This window comes from Apteryx mantelli, chromosome 42 (genome assembly GCF_036417845.1).
Source record: "Apteryx mantelli isolate bAptMan1 chromosome 42, bAptMan1.hap1, whole genome shotgun sequence".
In the NCBI taxonomy this organism is placed as follows: Eukaryota; Metazoa; Chordata; class Aves; order Apterygiformes; family Apterygidae; genus Apteryx; species Apteryx mantelli.
The window spans coordinates 214,177-238,739 of NC_090019.1; the positions used below are offsets into that span (position 1 = coordinate 214,177).

General features: G+C 58.8%; 1 protein-coding gene across 1 annotated transcript; it reads left to right on the forward strand.

Annotated features, from left to right (window-relative positions):
* The first annotated feature begins 4,088 nt into the window (after positions 1 to 4,088).
* LOC136995263 (RNA-binding protein 3-like) lies at positions 4,089 to 20,572 on the forward strand. Its single transcript, XM_067315128.1, has 7 exons — positions 4,089 to 4,178; positions 5,268 to 5,379; positions 9,056 to 9,162; positions 10,135 to 10,240; positions 13,311 to 13,389; positions 16,596 to 16,660; positions 20,442 to 20,572. Exons 2-6 carry the CDS (start codon positions 5,277 to 5,279, stop codon positions 16,657 to 16,659), a joined length of 459 nt encoding a protein of 152 aa, XP_067171229.1. The 5' UTR covers positions 4,089 to 4,178; positions 5,268 to 5,276; the 3' UTR covers position 16,660; positions 20,442 to 20,572.
* Positions 20,573 to 24,563: the final 3,991 nt, after the last annotated feature.

Sequence of the window (24,563 nt, forward strand, 5' to 3'; positions counted from 1 at the left end):
TTAGATTTTACCCCAAGATTATTCACACTTCACTTTGAGGCTGCTCTTGGTTTACTCCAAGGCTACTCACACTTCACCCTAAGGTTACTCCTGATTTATGCTGAGCTTACTCCCACTTTCCTCAAAGGTTACTCGCACTTTATTCCGGGGTTACTCCTGGTTTACGCTGAGGTCACTCATGCATTACTCTGAAGTTACTCCTGGTTTATGCCAGAGTCAGTTTTGGTTTACTCTGAAGTTATTTTACTCTGAGGTTACTCCAGCCTCACTCCAAGGTCACCCACACGTTGAGGTTACTCACACATTACTCTGAGGTTACTCGCACCTTACCCCGAGGCTACTCGCACTTTAGTCCAGGGTTACTCCTGGTTTACCCCAAGGTTAGACCCATTTTACACTGAGGTTACTCCTGCTCCAAGGTTACTCTAGGTTTACTCTGAGGTTACTCACGCTTTACTCCAAGGTGGCTCTTGGTTGACCCTGAGGTTACCCGGACCTTAGCCCAGGGTTACTCCTGGTTTAGCCCGAGGTTACTCACAGTTTACTCCAAGCGTGTTCATTTACTCCAAGGTTACTCCCACTTTTTTGCTACTCCAGGCTCACCCGAAGGTAATTCACACTCCGTGGTCACTCACGTTACTCGATCAGTCCTGGATTACTCCAAGGTTACTTTAGGCTTACTCCAGGCTTACCCTGAGGTTACTCCTGGTTTACTCCCCGTCCTGGTTTACTTCAGGGTTATCCCAAGGTTACTCTTGGTTTACTCCAGGGTTACTCCGGGCTCACTCCGAGGTCATTCATACTCTGAGATCACTTGTGATTTACTCCACAGTTACTCCAGGTTTACTCTGGTATTGCTCCTGGTTTGCTCCAGGGTTGCTCCTGGTTTAACCCGGGTTTGCTTCCACTCCGAGGTTACTCCAGGCTCCCTCCAAGGCCATTCACACTTCGAGGTTACTCACACATTACTCCAGGGTTACTCCAGGTCTGCTCCAGTATTAGTCCCACTCCGAGGTTAGTCCAGGCTCACGCCAAGGTCAGTCACACTCTAAGGTTACTCCAGGTTTACTCCAAGGTTGCTCCCAGTTTGCTCCGTGGTTACTCCAAGTTTATGCCAAGGTTACTCCCAGTTTGCTCCAGGGTTACTCCTGGTTTATTCTGAGGTTACTCCCACTCTGAGGTTACTCCAAGCTCACTCCAGGCTCATTCACACTTTGAGATTACTCTCACGTTACTCCAAGGTTCCTCCTGGTTTACTCCGAGGTCACTCCCACTCCGAGGTTACTCCGGGCTCACTGCAAGGCCACACCCTGAGGTTACTCCTGGTTTACTCCAGGGTCATTCACACCATGAGGTTACTCACATATTACTCCATGGTTACTACTGGATTACTCTGAGGTTACTCCAGCTCACTCCGAGCTTCCTCCTGGTTTACTCCAGGCTCACTCCAAGGTCCGTCACACTCTGAGGTTACTCCAAGCTCACTCCAGTGCTATTCACACTCTGAGGCTACTCACATGTTACTCCGAGGTTACTCCAGGTTTACTCTGAGGTCACTCCCACTCTGAGGTTACTCTGGGCTCGCTCCAAGGTCACTCCCACCCTGAGGTTACTCCTGGTTTGCTCCGAAGTTATTCCAGGCTCACTCCAGGGCCATTCGCACCATAAGGTTACTCTCACATTACTCCAGGGTTACTCCTGGTTTACCCTGAGATTACTCCAGCTCACTCCAAGGTTACTCCTGGTTTACCCCAGGGTTACTCTCACTCCGAGGTTACTCCAGGCTCGCTCCAAGGTCATTCACACCTTGAGGTTACTCCTGCTTTACTCCGGGGTCATTCACACCATGAGGTTACTCACATATTACTCCAGGGCTACTCCTGGCTTACTGTGAGGTTACTCCAGGCTCACTCCAAGGTCATTCACACTCTGAGATTACTCCTGGTTTACTCCAAGGTTATTCCAGGCTCACTCCAGGCTCATTCACACTTTGAGGTTACTCACACGTTACTCCGAGGTTCCTCCTGGTTTACTCCGAGGTCACTCCCACTCCGAGGTTACTCCGGGCTCGCTCCAAGGTCACTCCCACGCTGAGGTTACTCCTGGTTTGCCCCAAAGTTACTCCTAGTTTACTCCGAGGTTACTCCTAGTTTACTCCGAGGTTACTCCCGCTTTCCTTGCCCCCCTCCCCGCCTCCCCGTGTCCGGCATCGCTCAGGATCGGCCCCTCCGCCCCCTTCCGGCGCCCTTATAGATCCCCTACGCGGGTGTGTACATATGTATATAGGCAGCAAGGGGGGGAGGGGCTTCTTTTTTTACATATGCAGCATGAGACGCTTATAGGCACGGCCCCTATAGCGCCCCGGGGGGCCCCTACCGCCTCTATAGGGTCCGGGCGTGGGGGTGGGGGGGGTCCGTATGGCCCCTACGGCCCTGCCCGGCTCAGGGGCCGTATGGATTTTATAACACCCCGGGTTGGGGGGGGGGCCCGTGGGAGCCCGCGTGGGCGCCCGTATGGCCGGCGCGGGGGGGACCGTATAGCCCCCATAGGGTGCGGGGAGGGGGGGGGGAAGGGGGCCGCCGTAATGCCTGGCGGTGTGTGTGTGTGGGGGGGATCTATAGACTGTAATGCCTCCATAGGGGACCTTATGGCATCTATAATGGCTCGGTAGGGCTGCTCCCATAGAGGCCCTTATAGCACCTATAGTGACCCCATAAGGCCCCTTATGGCATCTATAATGCCTGAGTAAGGGCCCCAATTGCACATATATGCTGTTTTTATACGATTGATGTGGGCATAGGTGACCCTATAGCGTCTATAGTGGCTCTATAGGGAATCTTCTAGCATTTATAATGCCCAAATAGGGATTTCTATAGTATTTATAATCAATAAGTATAGATAAAACATATAGAAAACCTTATGGTGTCTATAAGGGCTCAATACGGCATCTGGGACAGCCTAATAGGGGCGCCTATAGCATCTATAATGCTTTGGGGACACCTGCAGCATCCAAACAGGGGCCCCTATGGCATCCATAGCGCCTCAGAAGGGGGTGAGGAGCAGAGAGGGACCCTTATAGCGGCTATAACGGGTCAAGAGCAGCTCGTGCAGCATATATAAGGTGCCTATAGGGGCCTGTATGGCATCTATAGTGTTTAAGTGGAGGTTTCTATGGTGCTTATAGCATCCATATGGGGTCTATAGGGGCCAAATGAGGCGTCCTGCGGTAGTCGTAATGCTTCTATAAGAGCCACTATGAGATTTTAAGGTCCCCTATGGCATCTATAATGTCCCCGCGGCGTCTTTACGGCTCAGGCCGGGCCCCTCCGGCCCCGCCGAGGCCTCTATAGGGCCCCGCTGGCTCTGGGGGGGGCCCCGGCGGCACCTATAGGCGCCGGGGAGGTGGGGGGAGATCTATAGGGGGTGTGTGGGGGGGAGAGACCCCCCCCACGGCGCCTATAGAGACCCCCCCAAACCCAAGGTGGGGGGGGGGAAAAACGCGTCGTTTCGGCTGTACGGGACCCATTAAAGGCTCCGAGGAACCGAGGCGTCCGGCGTCTGCTGGGGGGGGGGGAGGGGAAGAAGGGGGGGGGCCCAGGCGTCCTGGTGCCCCTCCCCCACCCTCCAAGGGGCCCAGGCGTCCGGGACCCCCCCCCCAAAAAGGGGCCCAGGCGTCCGGGTTCCCCTCCCCCACCCCCAAAGGGGCCCGAGTTCCCCTCCCCCACCGTCAAAGGGGCCCAGGCGTCCGGGTCCCCCCCCCCCTCCCAGTAAGGACCCAGGCGTCCGGGTGTTTTCCCCCCCCCACTTCCCCACCCAAAGGACCCAGGCGTCCGGGAGCCCCTCCCCCACCCCTGAAGGGCCCAGGCATCCGGGGCACCTCCCTCCCCTCCCCCCCCCCCCGGAAGGGACCCAGGCGTCCGGGCGGCCCCACGTGCTCGCTCGCTTCCCCCCCCCGCCGCCATCCCCGAATGGTCTCGTCCGCGCTGGGGGCGTGGCCTTCCCGCTCTTCCCTCCCCCCCCCTCCCCGCGCATGCGCGGCCCCGCGGCGGGCCAATGGGGAGGCGGGCGGCGCGTCACGTGGGGCGCGCCGAGGGGCGGGGCCGCTATATAAGGCCCGGGCGGGCGGCGCCGCGGCCGCAGTCTCCGCAGCTCCGGCCTTTTTCTCTCGTTGCCGCCGGGTGAGTTGCCTGTGGGCTTCCCCCCTCCCTCCCCCCTCCCTTTTCCCCCTCCTCCCTAGCGCCTATCGGGCTCCCTCCCCCCGACTCCACGATTCTCCCCTTTTCCCGTTTTTTCCGTTTCTCTTGTCGCGATAGTCGCCGTTTCACGCCGCGCGGCCGCCTTTGCGCATGCGCCGGGCCCGGCGGCGCCCGCCGCTGCTTCCGCGCATGCGCCGCCGCGACCCCGCGCGGTCTCCTTTAGAGAGGGGGGCGCTCCGCTGTGTGCGCATGCGCGGCAGCAAGGAGGAGGGGGGGGATGGGGGGGAGGGGGCGCCGTGCGCATGCGCGCCGCGGCGGCGCGGGCTGCGTGCGCATGCGCGCCGCGTCCCCTCCCCTGAGCGCGGGCGCGGCGGGAAAGGCGGCGCGCGGCGCCCCCACGTGCGCGGCCGTTGTGACGTGCGGGCGCGATTGTGACGTACGTGCGTGCGGTGGTGGTGGGGGGATTCCCCTCCCCTTTCCCGGCGGGGAGGGGGCGCTGTGACGTCACGGCGTCCCCGGGGTGCGCGGCGGCGCGGGGGGGGATTCCTGGGGGGGGGTGTGTGACGTCAGGGCGACCACGTGGGGGGGTTCCCTCTTGGGGCGATGACGTCACAGGGCGCCTTGTTTGGGGGGGGGTCCCTCATCCTGGGGGGGGGGATCCCGTGGGAGGGGGGGAAAGGGGGTGACCCGGGGGGGGGTCCCCAGTTTGGGGGGGTCCCTGGTTTTGGGGGGGCCCCAAGGTGGGTCCCACAGGGCTTTTGGGGGGGGTCCCAGATTTGGGGGCGGCCCCAAGGTGGGTCCCACAGGGCTTTTGGGGGGGTCTCAGATTTGGGGGGGGCCCCAAGGTGGGTCCCACAGGGCTTTTGGGGGGGTCCCAGATTTGGGGGCCCCCCCCGGGTGTCCTGAGGCCACCATGGGTGGGATGGTGACGCCCTAGGTGGGTCCCACAAGGCTTTTGGGGGAGGGGTTTTCTCCGCTTTTGGGTGCCATGGGGGGGGATCCCCAACTTTTGGGGTCCCCCCCCAATTTTGGGGTCCCCCCCCCACCCCAGCTGACCGGCTTCTCCCGCAGCCCCCCGCCATGTCGTCGGAAGAGGGGAAGCTCTTCGTGGGGGGGCTCAACTTCGACACGGACGAGCAGGGCCTGGAGCAGCACTTCAGCTCCTTCGGGCCCATTTCGGAGGGTGAGCACCCATGGGTGGGGGGGGTCCTGGTGGAGGTCCCCGTCTGCCCCCGCACCCCATATGTGGAGGTAGCACCCATGGGTGGTGCTCCTGGGGGTTCTTGTCTTCTCCCAGACCCCGTATTTGGAGGTAGCACCCATGGGTGGTGCTCCTGGTGGTTCTCATCTCCTTCAGAACCTATATTTTGGTGGGACACCCATGGGTGGTGGTTCTGGTAGAGATCCTGGAGGTCCTTATCTGCTTCTGGACCCCATATTTGGAGGTGGCACCCATGGGTGGTGGACCTGGGAGTTCCCATGTCTTCTTAGAGCTTATATTTTGGTGGGACTCCCATGGGTGGGGGTCCTGGTAGAGGTCCCGGGGGTCCTTATCTGCTCCTGGACCCCATATTTGGAGGTAGCACCCATGGGTGGGGGTCCTGGGGGTTCCCATCTTCTCCCAGAACCTATATTTTGGTGGGACACCCATGGGTGGGGGTCCTGGTGGAGGTCCTGGAGATGCCTATCTGCCCCCAGACCCCATATTTGGAGGTAGCACCCATGGGTGGTGGTCCTGGGGGGTTCCCATCTTTCTCCAGAACCTATATTTTGGTGGGACACCCGTGGGTGGGGGTCCTGGTGGAGGTCCTGGAAGTCCCCATCTGCCCCTGCACCCCATATTTGGAGGTAGCACCCATGGGTGGTGCTCCCATTTACTCTTAGAACTTATATTTGGAGGTAGCACCCATGGATGGAGATTCTAAAAGCTTCCATTTTCTTCCAGAACCTATATTTTAGGGGGACACCCATGGGTGGGGGTCCTGGTAGAGGTCCTGGAGATCCCTATCTGCTTCTGAACCCCATATTTGGAGATAGCACCCATAGATAGCACCCATAGGTGATGGTCCTAGGAATTCCCATCTTCTCCCAGAACCTATATTTTGGTGGGACACCCATGGGTGGGGGTCCTGGTAGAGGTCCTGGAGATCCCTATCTGCTTCTGGACCCCATATTTGGAGGTAGCACCCATGGGTGGTGCTCCTGGGGGTTCTCATCTCTCCCCAGAACCTCTGTTTTGGTGGGACACCCATGGGTGGGGGTCCTGGTGGAGGTCCTGGGGGTCCCCATCTGCCACCACACCCCGTATGTGGAGGTAGCACCCATGGGTGGTGCTCCTGGGGGTTCCCATCTCCTCTTAGAGCTTGTATTTTGGTGGGACACCCATGGGTGGGGGTCCTGGTAGAGGTCCCGGGGGTCCCCAACTGCCCCCACACCCTGTATTTGGAGGTAGCACCCATGGGTGGGGGTCCTGGGGGTTCCCATCTTCTCCCAGAACCTATATTTTGGTGGGACATCCATGGGTGGGGGGATCTGGTAGAGGTCCTGGGGGTCCCTATCTGCTTCTGGACCCCATATTTGGAGGTAGCACCCATGGGTGGTGGTCCCCATCTGCCCCCAGACCCCATATTTGGAGATAGCACCCATAGATAGCACCCATAGGTGATGGTCCTAGGAATTCCCATCTTCTCCAGAACCTATATTTTGGTGGGACACCCAAGGGTGGTGGTCCTGGTGGAGGTCCTGGAGGTCCCTATCTGCTTCTGGACCCCATATTTGGAGGTAGCACCCATGGGTGGTGCTCCTCGGGGTTCTCATCTACTCCCAGAACCTGTATTTGGAGGTAGCACCCATGGGTGAGTGTCCTGGTAGAGGTCTTGAGGGTCTCTATGTGTTCCTGGACCCTATATTTGGAGGTAGCACCCATGGGTGGAGGTCCTGGGGGTTCCCATCTTTTCCCAGAACCTATATTTTGGTGGGACACCCATGGGTGGGGGTCTTGGTAGAGGTCCTGAGGATCTCTATCTTCCCAAGGACCCCATATTTGGAGGTAGCACCCATGGGTGGGGGTCCTAGCGATGTCCCTGGTGATCTTCATCTTCTCCAGGACCCCATGTTTCGGAGGAGCACCCACGGCTTGGGGTCCTGGGGGTCCTTATCTCCCCTTAGATCCCATATTTTTGAGGGACGCCCATGGGTGGAGCTGTCGGGAGTGATCCTGGAAATGTCTGTGGTCTTGCTAATCCTGTGTTTTTGGGATGCACCCATGGGTGAGAGTCCTGGTGGTCTCCATCTTGCCCCAGACCCAATATTTTTGAGGAACACCCCTAGATGAAGCCCCCAAAAGCATCCTTGGACGTCTTTATGGTGTCCCTACCCCCATATCTTGAGGAGCACCCATGGGTGGGAGTCCTGGTGGTCTCTATCTTGCCCCAGACCCCATATTTTTGAGGAACATCTATAGATAGAGATTCTAAAAGCATCTTTGAACGTCTCTATGGGGTCTCTACTCTTATATTTTGAAGAAACACCCATGGGTGAGAACGTTGGTGGTCTCCACCTTGCCCCAGACCCCCTATTTTTGAGGAACACCCATAGATGAAGCCCCCAAAGGCATCTTTGAACGTCTTTACGGTGTCTCTACTCCCCTATCTTGAGAAGCACCCATGGGTGGGGGCTCTGGGGAGTCTCCATCTTGCTCCAGACCCCATATTTTTGAGGAACACCCATAGATGAAGTCCCCAAAAGCATCTTTGAACATCTTTATGGTGTCCCTACCCCCATATTTTGAGGAGCGCCCATGGGTGGGAGTCCTGGTGGTCTCCATGTTGCCCCAGACCCCATATTTTTGAGGAACATCCCTAGATGAAGCCCCTAAAAGCATCCTTGAATGTCTTTATGGTGTTCCTATTCCCGTATCTTGAGGAGCACCCATGGGTGAGGGTCCTAGCGGTGTCCCTGGGTCTCCCCATTTTCTCTGGGACCCCATATCTTGAAGGAGCACCCATGGGTGGTAGTCTTGGTGGTCTCCATCTTGCCCCAGACCCCATATTTTTGAGGAACATCTATAGATAGAGATTCCAGAAGCATCCTTAAACGTCTTTATGGTGTCTCTACACCTATATCTTGAAGGAGCACCCCTGGGTGGGAACTTTGGTGGTCTCCATGTTGCCCCAGACCCCACATTTTTGAGGGACACTCCTAGATGAAGCCTCCAAAAGCAGTCTTGAACGTCTTTATGGTGTCTTTATACCTGTATCTTGAAGGAGCACCCATGGGTGGTAGTGTTGGTGGTCTCTATCTTGCCCTAGACGCCATATTTTTGAGGGATACCTATGGCTGGACCTCCCTAAAGCATCTTTGAACGTCTCTGTGGTGTCTCTACGCCCATATTTTGAGGAGCACCCATGGGTGGTAGTCTTGGTGGTCTCCATCTTGCTCCAGACTCAATATATTTGAGGAACATTTATAGATAGAGATTCCAGAAGCGTCTTTAAATGTCTTTATGGTGTCTTTACACCTATATCTTGAAGGAGCATCCATGGGTGGGAACTTTGGTGGTCTCCATGTTGCCCTAGACCCCATATTTTTGAGGAACGCCCCTAAATGAAGCCCCCCAAAGCATCCTTGGACATCTTTATGGTGTCTTTATGTCTGTATCTTGAAGGAGCACCCATGGGTGGGATTCTTGGTGGTCTCCATGTTGCCCTAGATGTCATATTTTTGAGGGACACCCATGGTTGGAGCTCCCCAAAGCGTCTTTGAACGTCTTTACGGTGTCCCTACCCCCGTATCTTCAAGAGCACCCATGGGTGGGGGGGTCCCGGCCCCCCATTTGACCCCCTTCTCCCACCCCACAGTGGTGGTGGTCAAGGACCGGGAGACCCAACGCTCGCGCGGCTTCGGCTTCATCACCTTCGCCAACCCCGAGCACGCCAGCGACGCCATGCGGGCCATGAACGGAGAGGTGGGGTGGGGGGGGTCCCGGGGGGGGGTCCCCAAAGCGGGGTGGGGGGTCCCCAAGGGGGTTTGGGGGTCCCTGGGGGGGTTTGGGGGCCCCCAAGGGGTTTTAGGGGCATCTGGGGGGGGTTTTGGGGGTCACCAAGGGGGATTAAGGGCATTTGGGGGTCCCCAAGGGTGATTAGGGGTCCCTGGGGGGGTTTGGGGGTGTCTGGGGGGGTTTTAGGGGTCCCTGGGGGGTCCCCAAGGGGGATTAAGGGCATTTTGGGGGTCCCCAAGGGGTTTTTGGGGGTCCCAAAGGAGGTTGGGGTCCCTGGGGGGGATTGGGGGTCCCTGACGGGTCCCTGGGGGGGTTTGGGGGTGTCTGGGGGGGTTTGGTGGTCCCGGGGGTCCCCAAGGGGGATTAAGGGCGTTTTGGGGGTCCCTGGGGGGCTTTGGGGGGCCCCGGGGGGGATTGGGGGTCCCTGGGGGGGGTTGGGGGTCCCGGGGGGGTTTTTGGGGGTCCCCAAGGGGGATTGGGGGTCCCTGGGGGGGGTTGGGGGTCCCGGGGGGGTTTTGGGGGGTCCCCAAGGGGTTTTGGGGTTCCCTGGGGGGGTTTGGGGGGTCCCGGGGGGGTCCCCAAGGGGAATCAAGGGCCTTTGGGGGGTCCCCAGGGGGGATTTGGGGTCACCCCCCTAAATTTGGGGGGGGTCTCCCATCAATTGGGGGTCCCGGAAGATTTAGGGGGGTCCCCAAAACATCGGGGGGGGCCCCAAAAACGTTTTGGGGGGGTTCCCCGAAAACTAGGATATTTTGGGGCGCCCGAAAGCTGAATCCCGGCGGGATTTCGGGGGCGAAAAAGGGGGTGACGGAGGTGCTCGGCGCCACCCCCGGGGGGGTCCCCGAGATTTTGGGGGGGTCCCCGAGATTTTGGGGGGGTCCCCGAGATTTTGGGGGGGCCCCTGACACCCCCCCCTCTTTTTTTTGGGGGATCGGACAGTCGGTGGACGGGCGGCAGATCCGGGTGGATCACGCCGGCAAATCCACCCGCGGCTCCCGCGGCGGCTTTTTGGGGGGCCGCGGCCGGGGCCGGGGTTACGCTCGAGGTACCCCCACTTTTTGTTACCCCCCCCCAAGGGGTTTTTGGGGTGAAAACGGGGGGTTTTGGGGTCCGGGGGGGGGTTTTGGGGTGAAAACGGGGGGTTTTGGGGGTCCGGGGGGGGTTTTGGGGGGCAGCGGGGGGGTTTGTGGAGGGGATTTGGGGGGTTTTAGGGGGGAATTTGGGTTTTGGGGGGTCTCGGTGGATTTTGGGGGGCGCTGGTAGTTTTGGGGTGAAAACGGGGGGTTTTGGGGTCTGGGGGGGTTTTGGGGGCAGCGGGGGGGTTTTGGGGGGGGATTTGGGGGGTTTTAGGGGTGGAATTGGGGGATTTTGGGGGGTCTCGGGGGGTTTTGGGGGGTCTCAGGGGGTTTTGGGGGGTCTCGGGGTGGATTTTGGGGGGTGTTTGGGGGGTTTTGGGGTGAAAACGGGGGATTTTGGGGTCCGGGGGGGTTTGGGGGGCAGCGGGGGGGGATTTGGGGGGTTTTAGGGGGGTTTTTGGGGGGTTTTGGGGGGCGCTGGGAGGTTTTGGGCGGCGCTGGGAGGTTTTGGGGGGTCTCGGGGTGGATTTTGGGGGTATTTGGGGATTTTGGGGTGAAAACGGGGGGTTTTGGGGTCTGGGGGGGTTTTGGGGGGCAGCGGGGGGGTTTTGGAGGGATTTGGGGGGTTTTAGGGGGGTTTTGGGGGCGCTGGGAGGTTTTGGGGGGTCTCGGTGGATTTTGGGGGTATTTGGGGATTTTGGGGTGAAAATTGGGGGTTTTGGGGTTGGGGGGTTTGGGGGGCAGCAGGGGGGGTTTTGGGGAGGGGATTTGGGGGTTTTAGGGGGGTTTGGGGGGGTTTTGGGGGGTGCTGGGAGGTTTTGGGGGGCCGGGGATGGATTCTGGGAGGTTTTGGGGTGAAAACGGGGGGTTTTGGGGTCCGGGGGGATTTGGGGGGGGCAGCGGGGGGGGTTTTAGGGGGAATATGGGGGGTTTTGGGGGGCACTGGGGGGTTTTGGGGGGTCTCGGGGCGGATATTGGGGGCGCTGGGGGTTTTGGGGTGAAAACGGGGGGTTTTGGGGTCTGGGGGGTTTGGGGGGCAGCAGGGGGGTTTGGGGAGGGAATTTGGGGGGTTCTAGGGGGGGTTTTGGGGTGGAAATGGGGGGTTTTGGGGCGCTGGGGGGTTTTGGGGTGGAATCGGGGAGTTTTGGGGGGTCTCGGGGCAGATTTTGGGGGGCTTTGGGGTGTTTTGGGGGGAATGGGGGTGTTTTGGGGAGCGTTGGTTTGGGGGGGTCTCGGGGTGGATTTTGGGGGTGTTTGGGGGGTTTTGGGGTGGAAGTGGGGGGTTTTGGGGGCTCTTGGGATGTTTTGGGGAGGAATCGGGGTTTGGGGGGGTCCTGGGGTGGATTTTGGGTTTTTTTGGGGGGTTTTGGGGTGGAATCGGGTTTTGGGGAGCACTGGGAAGTTTTGGGGGGTCTTGGGGCGGATTTTGGGGGGCGCTGAGGGGTTTTGGGGAGATTTGGGAGGTTTTGGGGGCTTGGGGTGGGTTTGGGGGTTTTGGGGGGTTTTGGGGTGGAATCGGGGGGTTTTGGGGAGCCTTGGGGGGTTTTGGGGGGTCTCGGGGCGGATTTTGGGGGCGCTGGGGGGTTTTGGGGTGGAATTGGGAGGTTTAGGGGGTCTTGGGATGGTTTTTTGGGGTGCTGGGTGGTTTTTTGGGGTGCTGTTGAGATTTTGGGGTGCTCTGGGGGGTTTTGGGGTTCCTGGAGAAGGATTTTGGGGTGCTGGGGAGGGGATTTGGGTGCCCCAGGAGCCTCTTGGGCGCCCCGGGTGGATTTTGGGGTGCTCTGGGTGTCTTTTGGGGTGCTGGGTGGTTTTTTGGGGTGCTGTTAAGATTTTGGGGTGCTCTGGGGGGGTTTGGGGGTTCCTGGGGAAGGATTTTGGGGTGCTGGGGCGGATTTGGGTGCCCCAGGAGCCTCTTGGGTGCCCTGGGTGGCATTGAGGCACCCAGGAGCTTCTTGGGGTGCCCCGGGTGGATTTTGGGTGCCCTGGGTGGTCTTTTGGGGTGCTGGGTGGGTTTTAGGGGTGCTGTTGAGATTTTGGGTGCTCTGGGGAGGTTTGGGGTTCCTGGGGATGGATTTTGGGGTGCTGGGGGGGCATTTGGGTGCCCTGGGTGGCGTTGGGGTGCCCAGGAGGCTCTTGGGTGCCCCGGGTGGATTTTGGGGTGCTCTGGGTGGTCTTTTAGGGTGCTGGGTGGTTTTTTGGGTGCTGTTAAGATTTTGGGGTGCTCTGGGGGGTTTTGGGGTTCCTGGGGAAGGATTTTGGGGTGCTGGGGGGGGATTTGGGTGCCCCAGGAGCCTCTTGGGTGCCCTGGGTGGCATTGAGGCACCCAGGAGCTTCTTGGGGTGCCCCGGGTGGATTTTGGGGTGCCCTGGGTGGTCTTTTAGGGTGCTGGGTGGGTTTTTGGGGTGCTGTTGAGATTTTGGGTGCTCTGGGGGGTCTTGGGTTCCTGGGGATGGATTTTGGGGTGCTGGGGGGGATTTGGGTGCCCCAGGAGCCTCTTGGGTGCTTTGGGTGGCATTGAGGCACCTAGGAGCTTCTTGGGGTGCCCCGGGTGGATTTTGGGGTGCCCTGGGTGGTCTTTTGGGTGCTGGTTGGGTTTTTGGGGTGCTGTTGAGATTTTGGGGTGCTCTGGGGAGGTTTGGGGGTTCCTGGAGAAGGATTTGGGGTGCTGGGGGGGCATTTGGGTGCTCTGGGTGGCATTGGGGTGCCCAGGAGGCTCTTGGGGCACCCTGGGTGGATTTTGGGGTGCTCTGGGTGGTCTTTTAGGGTGCTGGGTGGTTTTTTGGGGTGCTGTCGAGATTTTGGGGTGCCCTGGGGGGGGTTTGGGGTACCTGGGGAAGGATTTTGGGGTGCTGGGGGGGGATTTGGGTGCCCCAGGAGCCTCTTGGGTGCCCCAGGAGCCTCTTGGGCATCCTGGGTGGATTTTGGGGTGCCCTGGGTGGTCTTTTGGGGTGCTGGGTGGGGTTTTGGGGTGCTGTCGAGATTTTCGGGGTGCCCTGGGGGGGGGTCCCCGTCTCTCACCCCACCCCACCCCGTTGGCAGGCGGAGGCGACCGGGGCTACGGGGGCCGCTACGAGGGTCGCAGCGGGGGCTACGGGGGCTCCCGCGACTACGGCGGCAGGTGGGTGCTGGTGGGGGGCACCCATGGGTGCTGGGGGGCCTCTATGGGTGCTGGTGGGGCGTCTATGGGTGCTGGGGGGCATCTATGGGTCACCATGGGTGGTGGGAATCAAGACAAACCGATGGGTGCTGGAGAAGACCTATAGATGGTGGTTGGTATAGGAGCACCTATGGGTGCTAGGTGACACCCTTGGGTGCTAGGGGGGTCCGTGGGGCGCCATGGGTGCTTGGGGGGTGCTGGAGGGACCCATGGGGGCCAAGGGGACCCATAGGTGTCAGGAGAGCCCCATGGGTGTTGGGGGAGGTAGGGTGGACCCGTAGGTGCTAGGGAGCCCTAGGAGAACCTATGGGTGCTGGGGGGACCCACGGGTGTCAGGAGGTTCTTATGGGTGTTGCAGAAGGTCAGAAGAACCTATGGGTGCTGGGGGGACCCACGGGTGTCAGGAGGTTCTTATGGGTGTTGCAGAAGGTCAGAAGAACCTATGGGTGCTGGGGGGACCCACGGGTGTCAGGAGGTTCTCATGGGTGTTGCAGAAGGTCAGAAGAACCTATGGGTGCTGGGGGGACCCATGGGTGTCAGGAGGTTCTCATGGGGGTTGGAGGAGATCAGGGGATCTATGGGTGCTGGGGGGACCCATGGGTGTCAGGAGGTTCTTATGGGAGTTGGAGAAGATCAGGGGGACCTATGGGTGCTGGGGGGACCCACGGGTGTGAGGAGGTTTTCCTGGGTGTTGGAGGAGATCAGAAGAACCTATGGGTGTTGGGGGGACCCACGGGTGTCAGGAGGTTCTTATGGGTGTTGCAGAAGGTCAGAAGAACCTATGGGTGCTGGGGGGACCCATGGGTGTCAGGAGGTTCTTATGGGTGTTGCAGAAGGTCAGAAGAATCTATGGGTGTTGGGGGGACCCACGGGTGTCAGGAGGTTCTTATGGGTGTTGCAGAAGGTCAGAAGAACCTATGGGTGCTGGGGGGACCCGTGGGTGTCAGGAGGTCCTTATGGGTGTTGGAAGAGATCAGGGAGACCTATGGGTACTGGGGGGGGAGTGGGGGTCTCTGGGGGCTTCCACAGACCCTAGCGAGACCTGTGGGTCCAGGTGGGCACCCATGGGTGGTGGTGGGGCCTATGGGTGCCCTAGAGGTCCCATGGGTGCTGGGGGGTGGTTGTGAGACCCATAGCTACCAAGAAGTCCCAAGGGTGCTGGGGGTCTTGGGGGGCAACCAGAGATCTCTTGGGGGTCTATGGGTCCAGGTGGGCACCCATGGGTGGTGGTGGGACCTATGGGTGCTCAAGAGGTCCCATGGGTGCTGGGGGGTGGTTGAGAGACCCATAGCTACCAAGAGGTCCCAAGGGTGCTGTGGGTCTTGGGGGGCAACCAGAGATCTCTGGGGAGGTCTATGGGTCCAGGGGGGCACCCATGGGTGGTGGTGGGACCTATGGGTGCCCAAGAGGTCCCATGGGTGGTGGTGGGGCCTATGGGTGCCCTAGAGGTCCCGTGGGTGCTGGGGGGTGGTCGTGAGACCCATAGCTACCAAGAGGTCCCAAGGGTGCTGGGGGTCTTGGGGGGCAACCAGAGATCTCTGGGGAGGTCTATGGGTCCAGGGGGGCACCCATGGGTGGTGGTGGGACCTATGGGTGCCCAAGAGGTCCCATGGGTGGTGGTGGGGCCTATGGGTGCCCTAGAGGTCCCGTGGGTGCTGGGGGGTGGTCGTGAGACCCATAGCTACCAAGAGGTCCCAAGGATGCTGGGGGTCTTGGGGGGCAACCAGAGATCTCTGGGGAGGTCTGTGGGTCCAGGGGGGCACCCATGGGTGGTGGTGGTACCTATGGGTGCTCAAGAGGTCCCATGGGTGCTGGGGGGTGGTCGTGAGACCCATAGCTACCAAGAAGTCCCAAGGGTGCTGGGGGTCTTGGGGGGCAACCAGAGATCTCAGGGGGGGTCTATGGGTCCAGGTGGGCACCCATGGGTGGTGGTGGGACCTATGGGTGCCCAAGAGGTCCCATGGGTGCTGGGGGGTGGTTGTGAGACCCATAGCTACCAAGAGGTCCCAAGGGTGCTGTGGGTCTTGGGTGGGCAACCAGAGATCTCTGGGGGGGTCTATGGGTCCAGGGGGGCACCCATGGGTGGTGGTGGGACCTATGGGTGCCCAAGAGGTCCCATGGGTGGTGGTGGGGCCTATGGGTGCCCTAGAGGTCCCGTGGGTGCTGGGGGGTGGTCGTGAGACCCATAGGTACCAAGAGGTCCCAAGGGTGCTGGGGGTCTTGAGGAGCAACCAGAGATCTCAGGGGGGGTCTATGGGTCCAGGTGGGCACCCATGGGTGATGGTGGGACCTATGGGTGCCCAAGAGGTCCCATGGGTGGTGGTGGGACCTATGGGTGCCCTAGAGGTCCCATGGGTGCTGGGGGGTGGTCGTGAGACCTATAGCTACCAAGAGGTCCCAAGGGTGCTGGGGGTCTTGGGGGCAACCAGAGATCTCTTGGGGGGGTCTATGGGTCCAGGTGGGCACCCATGGGTGGTGGTGGGGCCTATGGGTGCCCAAGAGGTCCCATGGGTGGTGGTGGGGCCTATGGGTGCCCTAGAGGTCCCATGGGTGCTGGGGGGTGGTCGTGAGACCCATAGGTACCAAGAGGTCCCAAGGGTGCTGGGGGTCTTGGGGGGCAACCAGAGACCTCAGGGGGGGTCTATAGGTCCAGGTGGGCACCCATGGGTGCTAGGAGGACCTATGGGTGCCCAAGAGGTCCCATGGGTGGTGGTGGGACCTATGGGTGCCCAAGAGGTCCCATGGGTGGTGGTGGGACCTATGGGTGCTCAAGAGGTCCCATGGGTGGTGGTGGGGCCTATGGGTGCCCAAGAGGTCCCATGGGTGCTTGGGGGTGGTCGTGAGACCCATAGCTACCAAGAGGTCCCAAGGGTGCTGTGGGTCTTGGGGGGCAACCAGAGATCTCTTGGGGGTCTATGGGTCCAGGTGGGCACCCATGGGTGGTGGTGGGACCTATGGGTGCCCAAGAGGTCCCATGGGTGCTGGGGGGTGGTCGTGAGACCCATAGCTACCAAGAGGTCCCAAGGGTGCTGGGGGTCTTGGGGGGCAACCAGAGACCTCGGGGGGGGTCTATGGGTCCAGGGGGGCACCCATGGGTGGTGGGGGCACCCATGGGTGCCAGGGGATCCCCTAAATCCCATTTTTTTCCCCCAAAAAACCCCCACCAGGAACCAGGGGGGCTACGGGGAACGTTTCCAATCGGGTTCCTACCGGGACAACTACGACAACTGAGGTAGGGGCGCACGGGGGGGGGGGGGGACGGGGGGACGGGGACCCCGGGACCCCCCCAAAAACGGGGACCCCCCCCGGGACCCCCCCCAAAGCCCCGGGGCACCCCAGGGACCCCCAAAACCCCCCTATTTTTGGGGAAAAGCCCCCAAAATCGCTCAAAAATCCCATTTCAGGGGGAGCTTGGGGCACCTAAATTGGTGTTTTTGGGTGTCGGGACCCCTCAAAAATCACATTTTTGGAGAAATTTGGGTGTCGGGACCCCTCAAAAATCACGTTTTTGGGGGTTTTTGTGTGTCGCGACCCCTCAAAATTCACGTTTTTGGAGAAATTTGGGTGTCGGGACCCCTCAAAAATCACGTTTTGGGGGGTTTTGGGTGTCGGGACCCTCAAAATTCATGTTTTTGGGGGTTTGGGTGTTGGGACCCCTCAAAATTCATGTTTTTGGGGGTTTTGGGTGTCGGGACCTCTCAAAATTCACGTTTTTGGGGGGATTTGGGTGTCAGGTTTCTCAAACTTCTCATTTTTGGGGGGTTTTGGGTGTCAGGACCCCTTAAAATTCCTATTTTTTGAGAGGTTTTAGGGTCAGGAGCCTTCAAAAATCACATTTTTGGGGGTTTTGGGTGTTGGGACCCCTCAAAATTCACATTTTTGGGGGGTTTTGGGGTGTCAGGACCCCTCAAAATTCACGTTTTTGGGGGCATTTGGGTGTCAGGTTTCTCAAACTTCACATTTTTGGGAGTCAGGATTTCTCAAAGTTCACGTTTTTGGGGGGTTTTGGGTGTCGCGACCCTCAAAATTCCCATTTTTGGGGAGGTTTTAGGGTCAGGAGCCTCAAAAATCACATTTTTGGGGGTTTTGGGTGTTGGGACCCCTCAAAAGTCACATTTTGGGGGGTTTTGGGTGTCGGGACCCCTCAAAATTCATGTTTTTGGGGTGATTTGGGTGTCAGGTTTCTCAAACTTCACATTTTTGGGAGTCAGGATTTCTCAAAATTCACATTTTTGGGGGGATTGGGGTGTCGGGACCCCTCAACCTCAAAATTCACGTTTTTGGGGGGTTTGGGGTGTCAGGATCCCTCAAAATTCATATTTTTGGGAGTCAGAATTTCTCAAAGTTCACATTTTTGGGGGGTTTTGGGTGTCCGGACCTCTCAAAATTCCCATTTTTGGGGAGGTTTTAGGGTCAGGAGCCTTCAAAAATCGCATTTTTGGGGGGTTTTGGGCGTTGGGATCCCTCAAAATTCACGTTTTCAGGTTTTTAGGTATCAGGTTTCTCAAAATTCATGTTTTTGGGGGGTTTGGGGAGTCAGAACTTCCCAGAATTCACGTTTTTGGGGGGATTTGGGTGTCAGGTTTCTCAAACTTCACATTTTTGGGAGTCGGGATTTCTCAAAATTCACATTTTTGGGGGGTTTTGGGTGTCAGGACCCCTTAAAATTCCTATTTTTTGAGAGGTTTTAGGGTCAGGAGCCTTCAAAAATCACATTTTTGGGGGGTTTTAGGGTCAGAATCCTTCAAAATTCACATTTTTGGGGAATTTGGGGTGTTGGGACTCCTCAAAATTCGCTTTTTTGGAGATCATGATTTCTCCAAATCACATTTTGGGGGGTTTTTAGGGTTAGAAGCCTTCAAAATTCCATTTTGGGGGGTTTTGGGTTTGGGACCCCTCAAAATTCATTTTTTGGGGAGTTTGGAAGGTTTTGAGCTTCTAAAATTCCCATTTTTGGGTCTTTTCGTGTACTTGGTGCCCACAAATTTTTCTTAACTAGACATTTTGGGGCAATAACCACAGAATTTGCCGTTTTGGCAAGTTTGGTGGTTTTGAGCGCTGCAAATTTGTGTTTTTATCATTTTGGGGAGTTTTGGTTATTCAGAATTACCAATTTTTGGAATTCTGGATGCTCAAAAACTCCTTTTTTTGGGGTAGTTTTGGGCGTTTTGACTCCTCCTAACCTGTTTTGGGGGGTTTTGATTTTTCCAAATTTTCTATTTTGGGGAATTTTGGGTTTTAGTCCTTCAAAAATTATTTTTTCAGGGAGTTTTGGGGTCTCTTGAGTCTTTAAATTTCTTATTTGGGGTTTTTTTATGGTCCCTGATTGCCAAAAACCTTCATTTTTGTCATTTTTGGGGTCCGGGACTTATCAAAATTCTTTTTTTTAACAGATTTTGGAGTTTTATGGTTGCTCAAATCCCAAATTTCAGGAATTTTGGAATTTTTGATCCTCTTCTTTTTTTGGGGCTGTTTTGGGGGTTTCTGATTTTCTATCCATTTTGGGGGTTTCTGGGCCTCAAATTTCCTTATTTTGGGGGGTTTGGGGGTTGCTGGGCCCCCAAAATTCCCCATTTTGGAGGATTTTGGGGTTTCTGCTCTTCCAAATGTCTCATTTTTGGTGTTGATCTGTGGGGGTAGATTTGGGGCACAAAATGCCTTTATTTGCCCCATTTCTGGGTTTTGGGGGTCTGTGATCCTCGTAAACACCTGATTTGGGGGTTTTGGGGTTTTTATAACTTCTAAAATTACCCATTTTGGGGGGATTTTGGGGTCCTGAACCCTCCTGGATTCCCTTTTTGGGGGATTTTGGGGGGTTGCGACACTCCAAAAAATGTGAATTTTGGCAATTTTGGGTTCTTAACTACCAAATTCCCTGTTTTGGGGGATTTTGAGAGTTTGCGATGCTCCAAAAAACTTGAATTTTGGCGATTTTGGGTCTTTAAGTACCGAAATTCCCCTTTTTGGGGTTTTGGGGGGTTGCGACGCTCCAAAGAACATCAATTTTGGCTATTTTGGGTCCTTAACTACCTCAGTTTCCAGTTTTGGGGATTTTAAGGGTTCGTGATGCTCCAAAAATGCTGAATTTTGGCCATTTTGAGTTCTTAACTGCCGAAATTCCCCATTTGAGAGATTTTGAAGGTTTGTGACGCTCCAAAAAACCTGAATTTTGGTGATTTGGGGGTCTTTAAGTACCTAAACTCCCATTTGGGCTTTTGGGAGGGTTGCGACACTCTGAGAAACATAAATTTTGGCTATTTTGGTCTTTAACTACCTTAATTCCCTATTTTGGGGTATTTTGAGGGTTTATGATGCTCCAAAAATGCTGAATTTTGGTGATTTTGGGTCCTTAATTACCAAAATTCCTCATTTGATAGATTTTGAGAGTTTGCAATGCTCCCAAAAACCTGATTTTGGAGATTTTGGGTCTTTAAGTACCAAAATTCCCCATTTGAGGGATTTTGGGGGGTTGCAACACTCCAAAAAATGTAAATTTGGGTGTATTTGGGTCTTCAACTATCTAAATTCCCCATTTTGGAGGGTTTTGAGGGTTTGCGACACTCCAAAAAATGGGAACTCTGGCAATTTTGGGTCCTTAACTGCCAAAATTCTCCATTTGGGGGGGTTCTGGGGGTTTGCAACGCTCAAAAAACCTGAGTTTTGGCGATTTTGGGTCCTTAATTACCCAAACTCCAATTTGGAAGATTTTGATGGTTTGTGACGCTCCAAAAAACTGAATTTTGGCAATTTTGGGTCCTTAACTACCAAAATTTTCCATTGGGGGGGGGGTTTGGGGGGTTGTGCCCCCAAATCCCCCTTTTTGGGGGTGTTTTGTGCCTTTTCCGTATCATCCCATTGGGGGGGGGGGTGTCACGGTCCCCGAATTCCCCATTTTAGCCCGTTTGGGACACGACGTCGCCCCAGTTTTCCCATTTTTGCGGCAGTTTTGCCCCAAATTCGCCCTTTTTCACCCCAAATCTCCCCCCCCCCGCTGATCTCCTTCTCGTCCCCAGCTCGGAGCCCGCGGGTGCCGGATTTCGGGGGACCCCGGGCTGTGTTTTTTGGGGGGGGGGAGTCGGGGGCGCGCCGGGACCCCCCCCCCTTGTACTGGCCCCCCCCCCCCCGATTAAAGGACGGATCCAGGCGGCTGCTGGTGCCCTGGGGGGGGGAAATGGGGGTTTGGGGGCAAAAAATGGGATTTGGGGGAGGCAAGGGGTGGTTTTGGGGGGGCCAAAAAATGGGGCTTTGGGGCAAAAAATGGGGGTTTTGGCAGGAAAAATGGGGCTTTGGGGGGCAGAAAATGGGGGTTGTGGGGGGCGAGAAGTGGTTTGGGGGGCAAAAAATGGGTTTTGGGGAGGGAGAGGGGGTTTTGGGGGGCAAAAATGGGATTTTGGGGGTGAAAAATGGGGTTTGGGGGAGGGAAATGGGGTTTGGGGGGGCAAAAAATGGGGTTAGGGAGGAAAAGGGGGTTTGGGGGGGCAAGAAGGGTTTTTTTTTGGGGGGGAAAGGGATTTGGGGGGGCAAAAATGGGTTTGGGGGCAGTAAAAGGCTTCCAGGGGGGTAAAAAAGGGGCGGGGGGTAAAAATATTGGGGGGGCAGAAGGATTTTGGGGGTTAAAAAAGGGTTTTAAGGGCAAAAAGGGGTTTGGGGGGGCAAAAATGGGGTTTGGAGGAGGCAGAAAAGGGTTTGGGGGTGTAAAAACAGGGCTGGGGGGGCAAAAAAGGGGGCTGTGGGGCAAAAGGGGGTTTGAGGGGGCAAAATGGGGTTGTTTGGGGGGGGGCAGAAGATTTTGGGGGGGGTGAAAAGGGGTCTGGGGGCAAAAAATGGGCCTGAGGGGGCAAAAGGGGGGTTTGGGGGGGGTCAAAAAGGGGATTTTGGGGGCAAAACGGTGTTTTGAGGGGCAAAAACGGGGTGTGGGGGGGTAAAAACGGGTTTGGGGGGGTAAGAGAAGGATGGGAGGGGCGGTGGGGCAGGAGGGGGGGGAAGATGGGGCTGGGGGCGTGGCTTTCTCGCGGGGCGTGGCTGTCCCGAAGGGAGGCGGGGTTTAGCCGGCCCGGCTCTGCGAGGGAGGGGGGCGTGGCTTTGGGGAGAAGGGGCGTGGCCCCACGCGAGGGTGCTGCGGGGGAGGGGGCGTGGCTTGCCTGGAGGGGGCGTGGCGCGGCGTGCCAGGGGCGGGGCGGCAGCGGTCGCCAATGGGAACGCGGCGGGGGGTGGTGTATTGCGCATGCGCGCGGCGCCGGCAGAGACAAGATGGCGGCCCGCTGCGGCCCTTCCCGCGAACTCCAAGCCCCACAATGCACCGCGAACCAACATGGCCGCTCCCCGCACGGTGCCCGGGGTGGTGGTGAGGGGGCGGCGCTGGAACTACAACTCCCACGATGCACCGCGACAAAGGCACGGCAGGGTGGAGGGGGCACAGCGCAAGGGCTGCTGGGAATTGAAGTCATGTTGATAGGAGCCTCCCCCCAAAAGCTATAGGCGCCATAGGGACCCCACCCCCAGGTCTATGGGGACCCCCAGGAGCTATAGGGACACCCAGAGGCTATAGAAAGCAGAAGGGATCACATCTATAGGGAACATGGGGGCACCCTGGAGCTATAGGGCCCCCCGTGGCGCTATAGGGGCTGTTGGGACCCCGCCCAGGTCTATAGGGGCCGTAAGGAAGCAGCAGCAGGGTGCGGCAGACCTTTATTTTACCCCCCCGGCTCCTCGTGCGATATGTTGGAGGAAGAGGGGACACGCATGTGACATCATATGGGGGTGTGACATCACGGGGGGGGTGCTCACGTGCAGGCCTGTGACATCACTCGGGGGGGTGTGACATCACGGGGGGGGGGGCTCGCACCGATGACATCACACAGCGACGGATGAGCAGACCAGACACCCCCCCCCCCTCCGAAGGGCAACCGGGGGGGGGGGGCTGGAACGACACGGGAAGGGGGGGTGGGGCTTGCATATATTTGAATAACGAAGGGGCGGGGCTTGGCCAGAGGGGAGGCGGGTCCTCGTGTGTGTGGGGGGGGCACCCGGACGCCTGGGCCCCTCGTGGGGGAGGGGCTCAGGGGGCGAAGAGCCCGGCCAGGCTCTGGCGCAGCGAGCGGCCGCTGTCACCTTCGGGTGCCGGTGACCTGTTGGGGGGGGGGGGGGAGAAGAGGCGTCACCTGGGGGGCCCAGGCATCCGGGAACCCCCCCCCCCCCAAGGGGCCCAGGCGTCCGGGCCCCTCCCCTCAACTCACCCTTGCGGTGGGGGCGGGGGCCCCAGCAGGCTTCGGCGCTGGCACCGGCTTGGGGCCTGGGGGCGGGCCCGGGGGGCGGGGCTGCGGCCCCGGGGGGCGGGGCTGGGCGCCGGCAGGGCGGGGCTGGGGGGAGGCAGGGCGGGGCTGGGGGGAGGTGGGGCGAGGCTGGGCGCCTGGTGGGCGGGGTTGTGGCTCCTGGGGGCGGGGCTGGGGGGAGGCCGGGCGGGGCTGGGGCTCCTGGGGGCGGGGCTGGGGGGAGGTGGGGCGGGGCTGGGCTGCGGCAGCAGGTGGGGTCTGGGGGCGGGGCTGAGCCGCGAGGGGCGGGGCTGCGGGGCGGGGCTGTGCCCCGGGGGGCGGGGCTGGGTGGTAGAAGCAGGTGGGGCTGGGGGGGCGGGGCTGTGGCTCCTGGGGGCGGGGCTGCGGCCCCGGGGGGCGGGGCTGGGCGGCACGGGGGCTGCGCGGTGAGGCCCCGCCCCCCGCGGCGGCCCCGCCCCTGCCGGCCGGTGTGCCGGGGGCGGAGCTGCCGCCGGGGGGCGGGGCGAGGCGGGGCGGGGGGCGGGGCCAGTCGGCAGCGGTGCTCCTGCAGGGAGGGGGGGAGAAACGTCAGAAAGGGGCGGGGCTTGCAGAAGGGGCGGGGCTTGGGAGCCAGATAGGGGCATCAGGGGAGGCACCAAGGTGGTTTTGGCGGGAAGGTGCCTATTTTGGGGAAAATTCCCAGGTTTTGGGGCAATTCCTGTTTTTCGGAGCGGGGGGGGGTTGAGCCTATATTTTGGGGCAATTTCTGGCAGTTTAGGGGTGAAAAAAATCCCCGTTTTGAGGGAGGGTCCCCGATTTTGGGGCAAAATCCTCTATTTTGGTGTTTTTCTCTGCATTTTTAGCAGCAGGAGCCCCATTTTGGGGTGTGCCACCCCATTTTGGGGGAATAACCCCATTTTGGGGTGCTTCACCCCATTTTGGGTCAATATCCCAAATTTGGGGTGTATCCCCCCATTTCGGGGGTCGGGATCCCCCATTTTGGGGGGGAAAAACCCTATTTTGGGGTGCTTCACCCCATTTTGGGGGAACAACCCCGATTTTGGGCTGTTTCCCCCCATTTTGGGGGGTCGGGATCCCCATTTCGGGGGAAAACCCCCCATTTTGGGGTGCTTCACCCCATTTTGGGGAATAACCCCCATTTTGGGGGCTGATACCCCCCATTTTGGGTGTTTCCCCCATTTTAGGCTTCAGGATCCCCATTTTTGGGGGAAAAAAACCCTATTTTGGGGTGTTTCACCCCATTTTGGGTCAATGCCCCCCATTTTTGGGGCGCTTCCCCCCCATTTCGGGGTCGCTCACCTGGGGCGGGGGCCGCTGCTGCAGGGGGGGCCCCGGCCGGGGGGTCCCCGTCGCCGCCGGCACCTGCGGGGCAGAAAAAAGGGAGGATTTAGCCCCAAAAACACCACCACGGGATCCACCACTCCCAGGGGGCGATTTTGGGGGGGCTCCTGGAGGACCTGGGGGGGTCCTGGAGGAACCGGGGGGCCTTGGAGATCTTGGGGGGCTCCTGGAGGACCTGGGGGAGTCCTTGGAGGAGTTGGGGAGACCCTGGAGGACTTGGGGGGGCTCCTGGAGGACTTGGGGAGACCCTGGAGGACTTGGGGGGCTCCTGGAGGACTTAGAAATGTTCTTCAAGGTCTTAGGGGGCCCTTGGAGGTCTTGGGGAGACCCTGGAGGACTTGGGTGGACCTCGGAGGACTTGGGGGGCTCCTGGAGGACCTGGGGAGACCCTTGGAGGTCTTGGGTGGACCTTGGAGGACGTGGGGGGGGGGGGGCTCCTGGAAGACTTAGAGATGTTCTTCAAGGACTTAGGGGGCCCTTGGAGGTCTTGGGGAGACCCTGGAGGACCTTGGAGGACTTGGG

Coding starts and splice junctions, on each gene's coding strand:
- LOC136995263 (XM_067315128.1), top strand. CDS start 5,277: ATGTCGTCGGAAGAGGGGAAGCTCTTCGTGGGGGGGCTCAACTTCGAC. Junction 9,163..10,134: donor TGCGGGCCATGAACGGAGAG/GTGGGGTGGGGG, acceptor GGGATCGGACAG/TCGGTGGACGGGCGGCAGAT. Junction 10,241..13,310: donor GGGCCGGGGTTACGCTCGAG/GTACCCCCACTT, acceptor CCCCGTTGGCAG/GCGGAGGCGACCGGGGCTAC.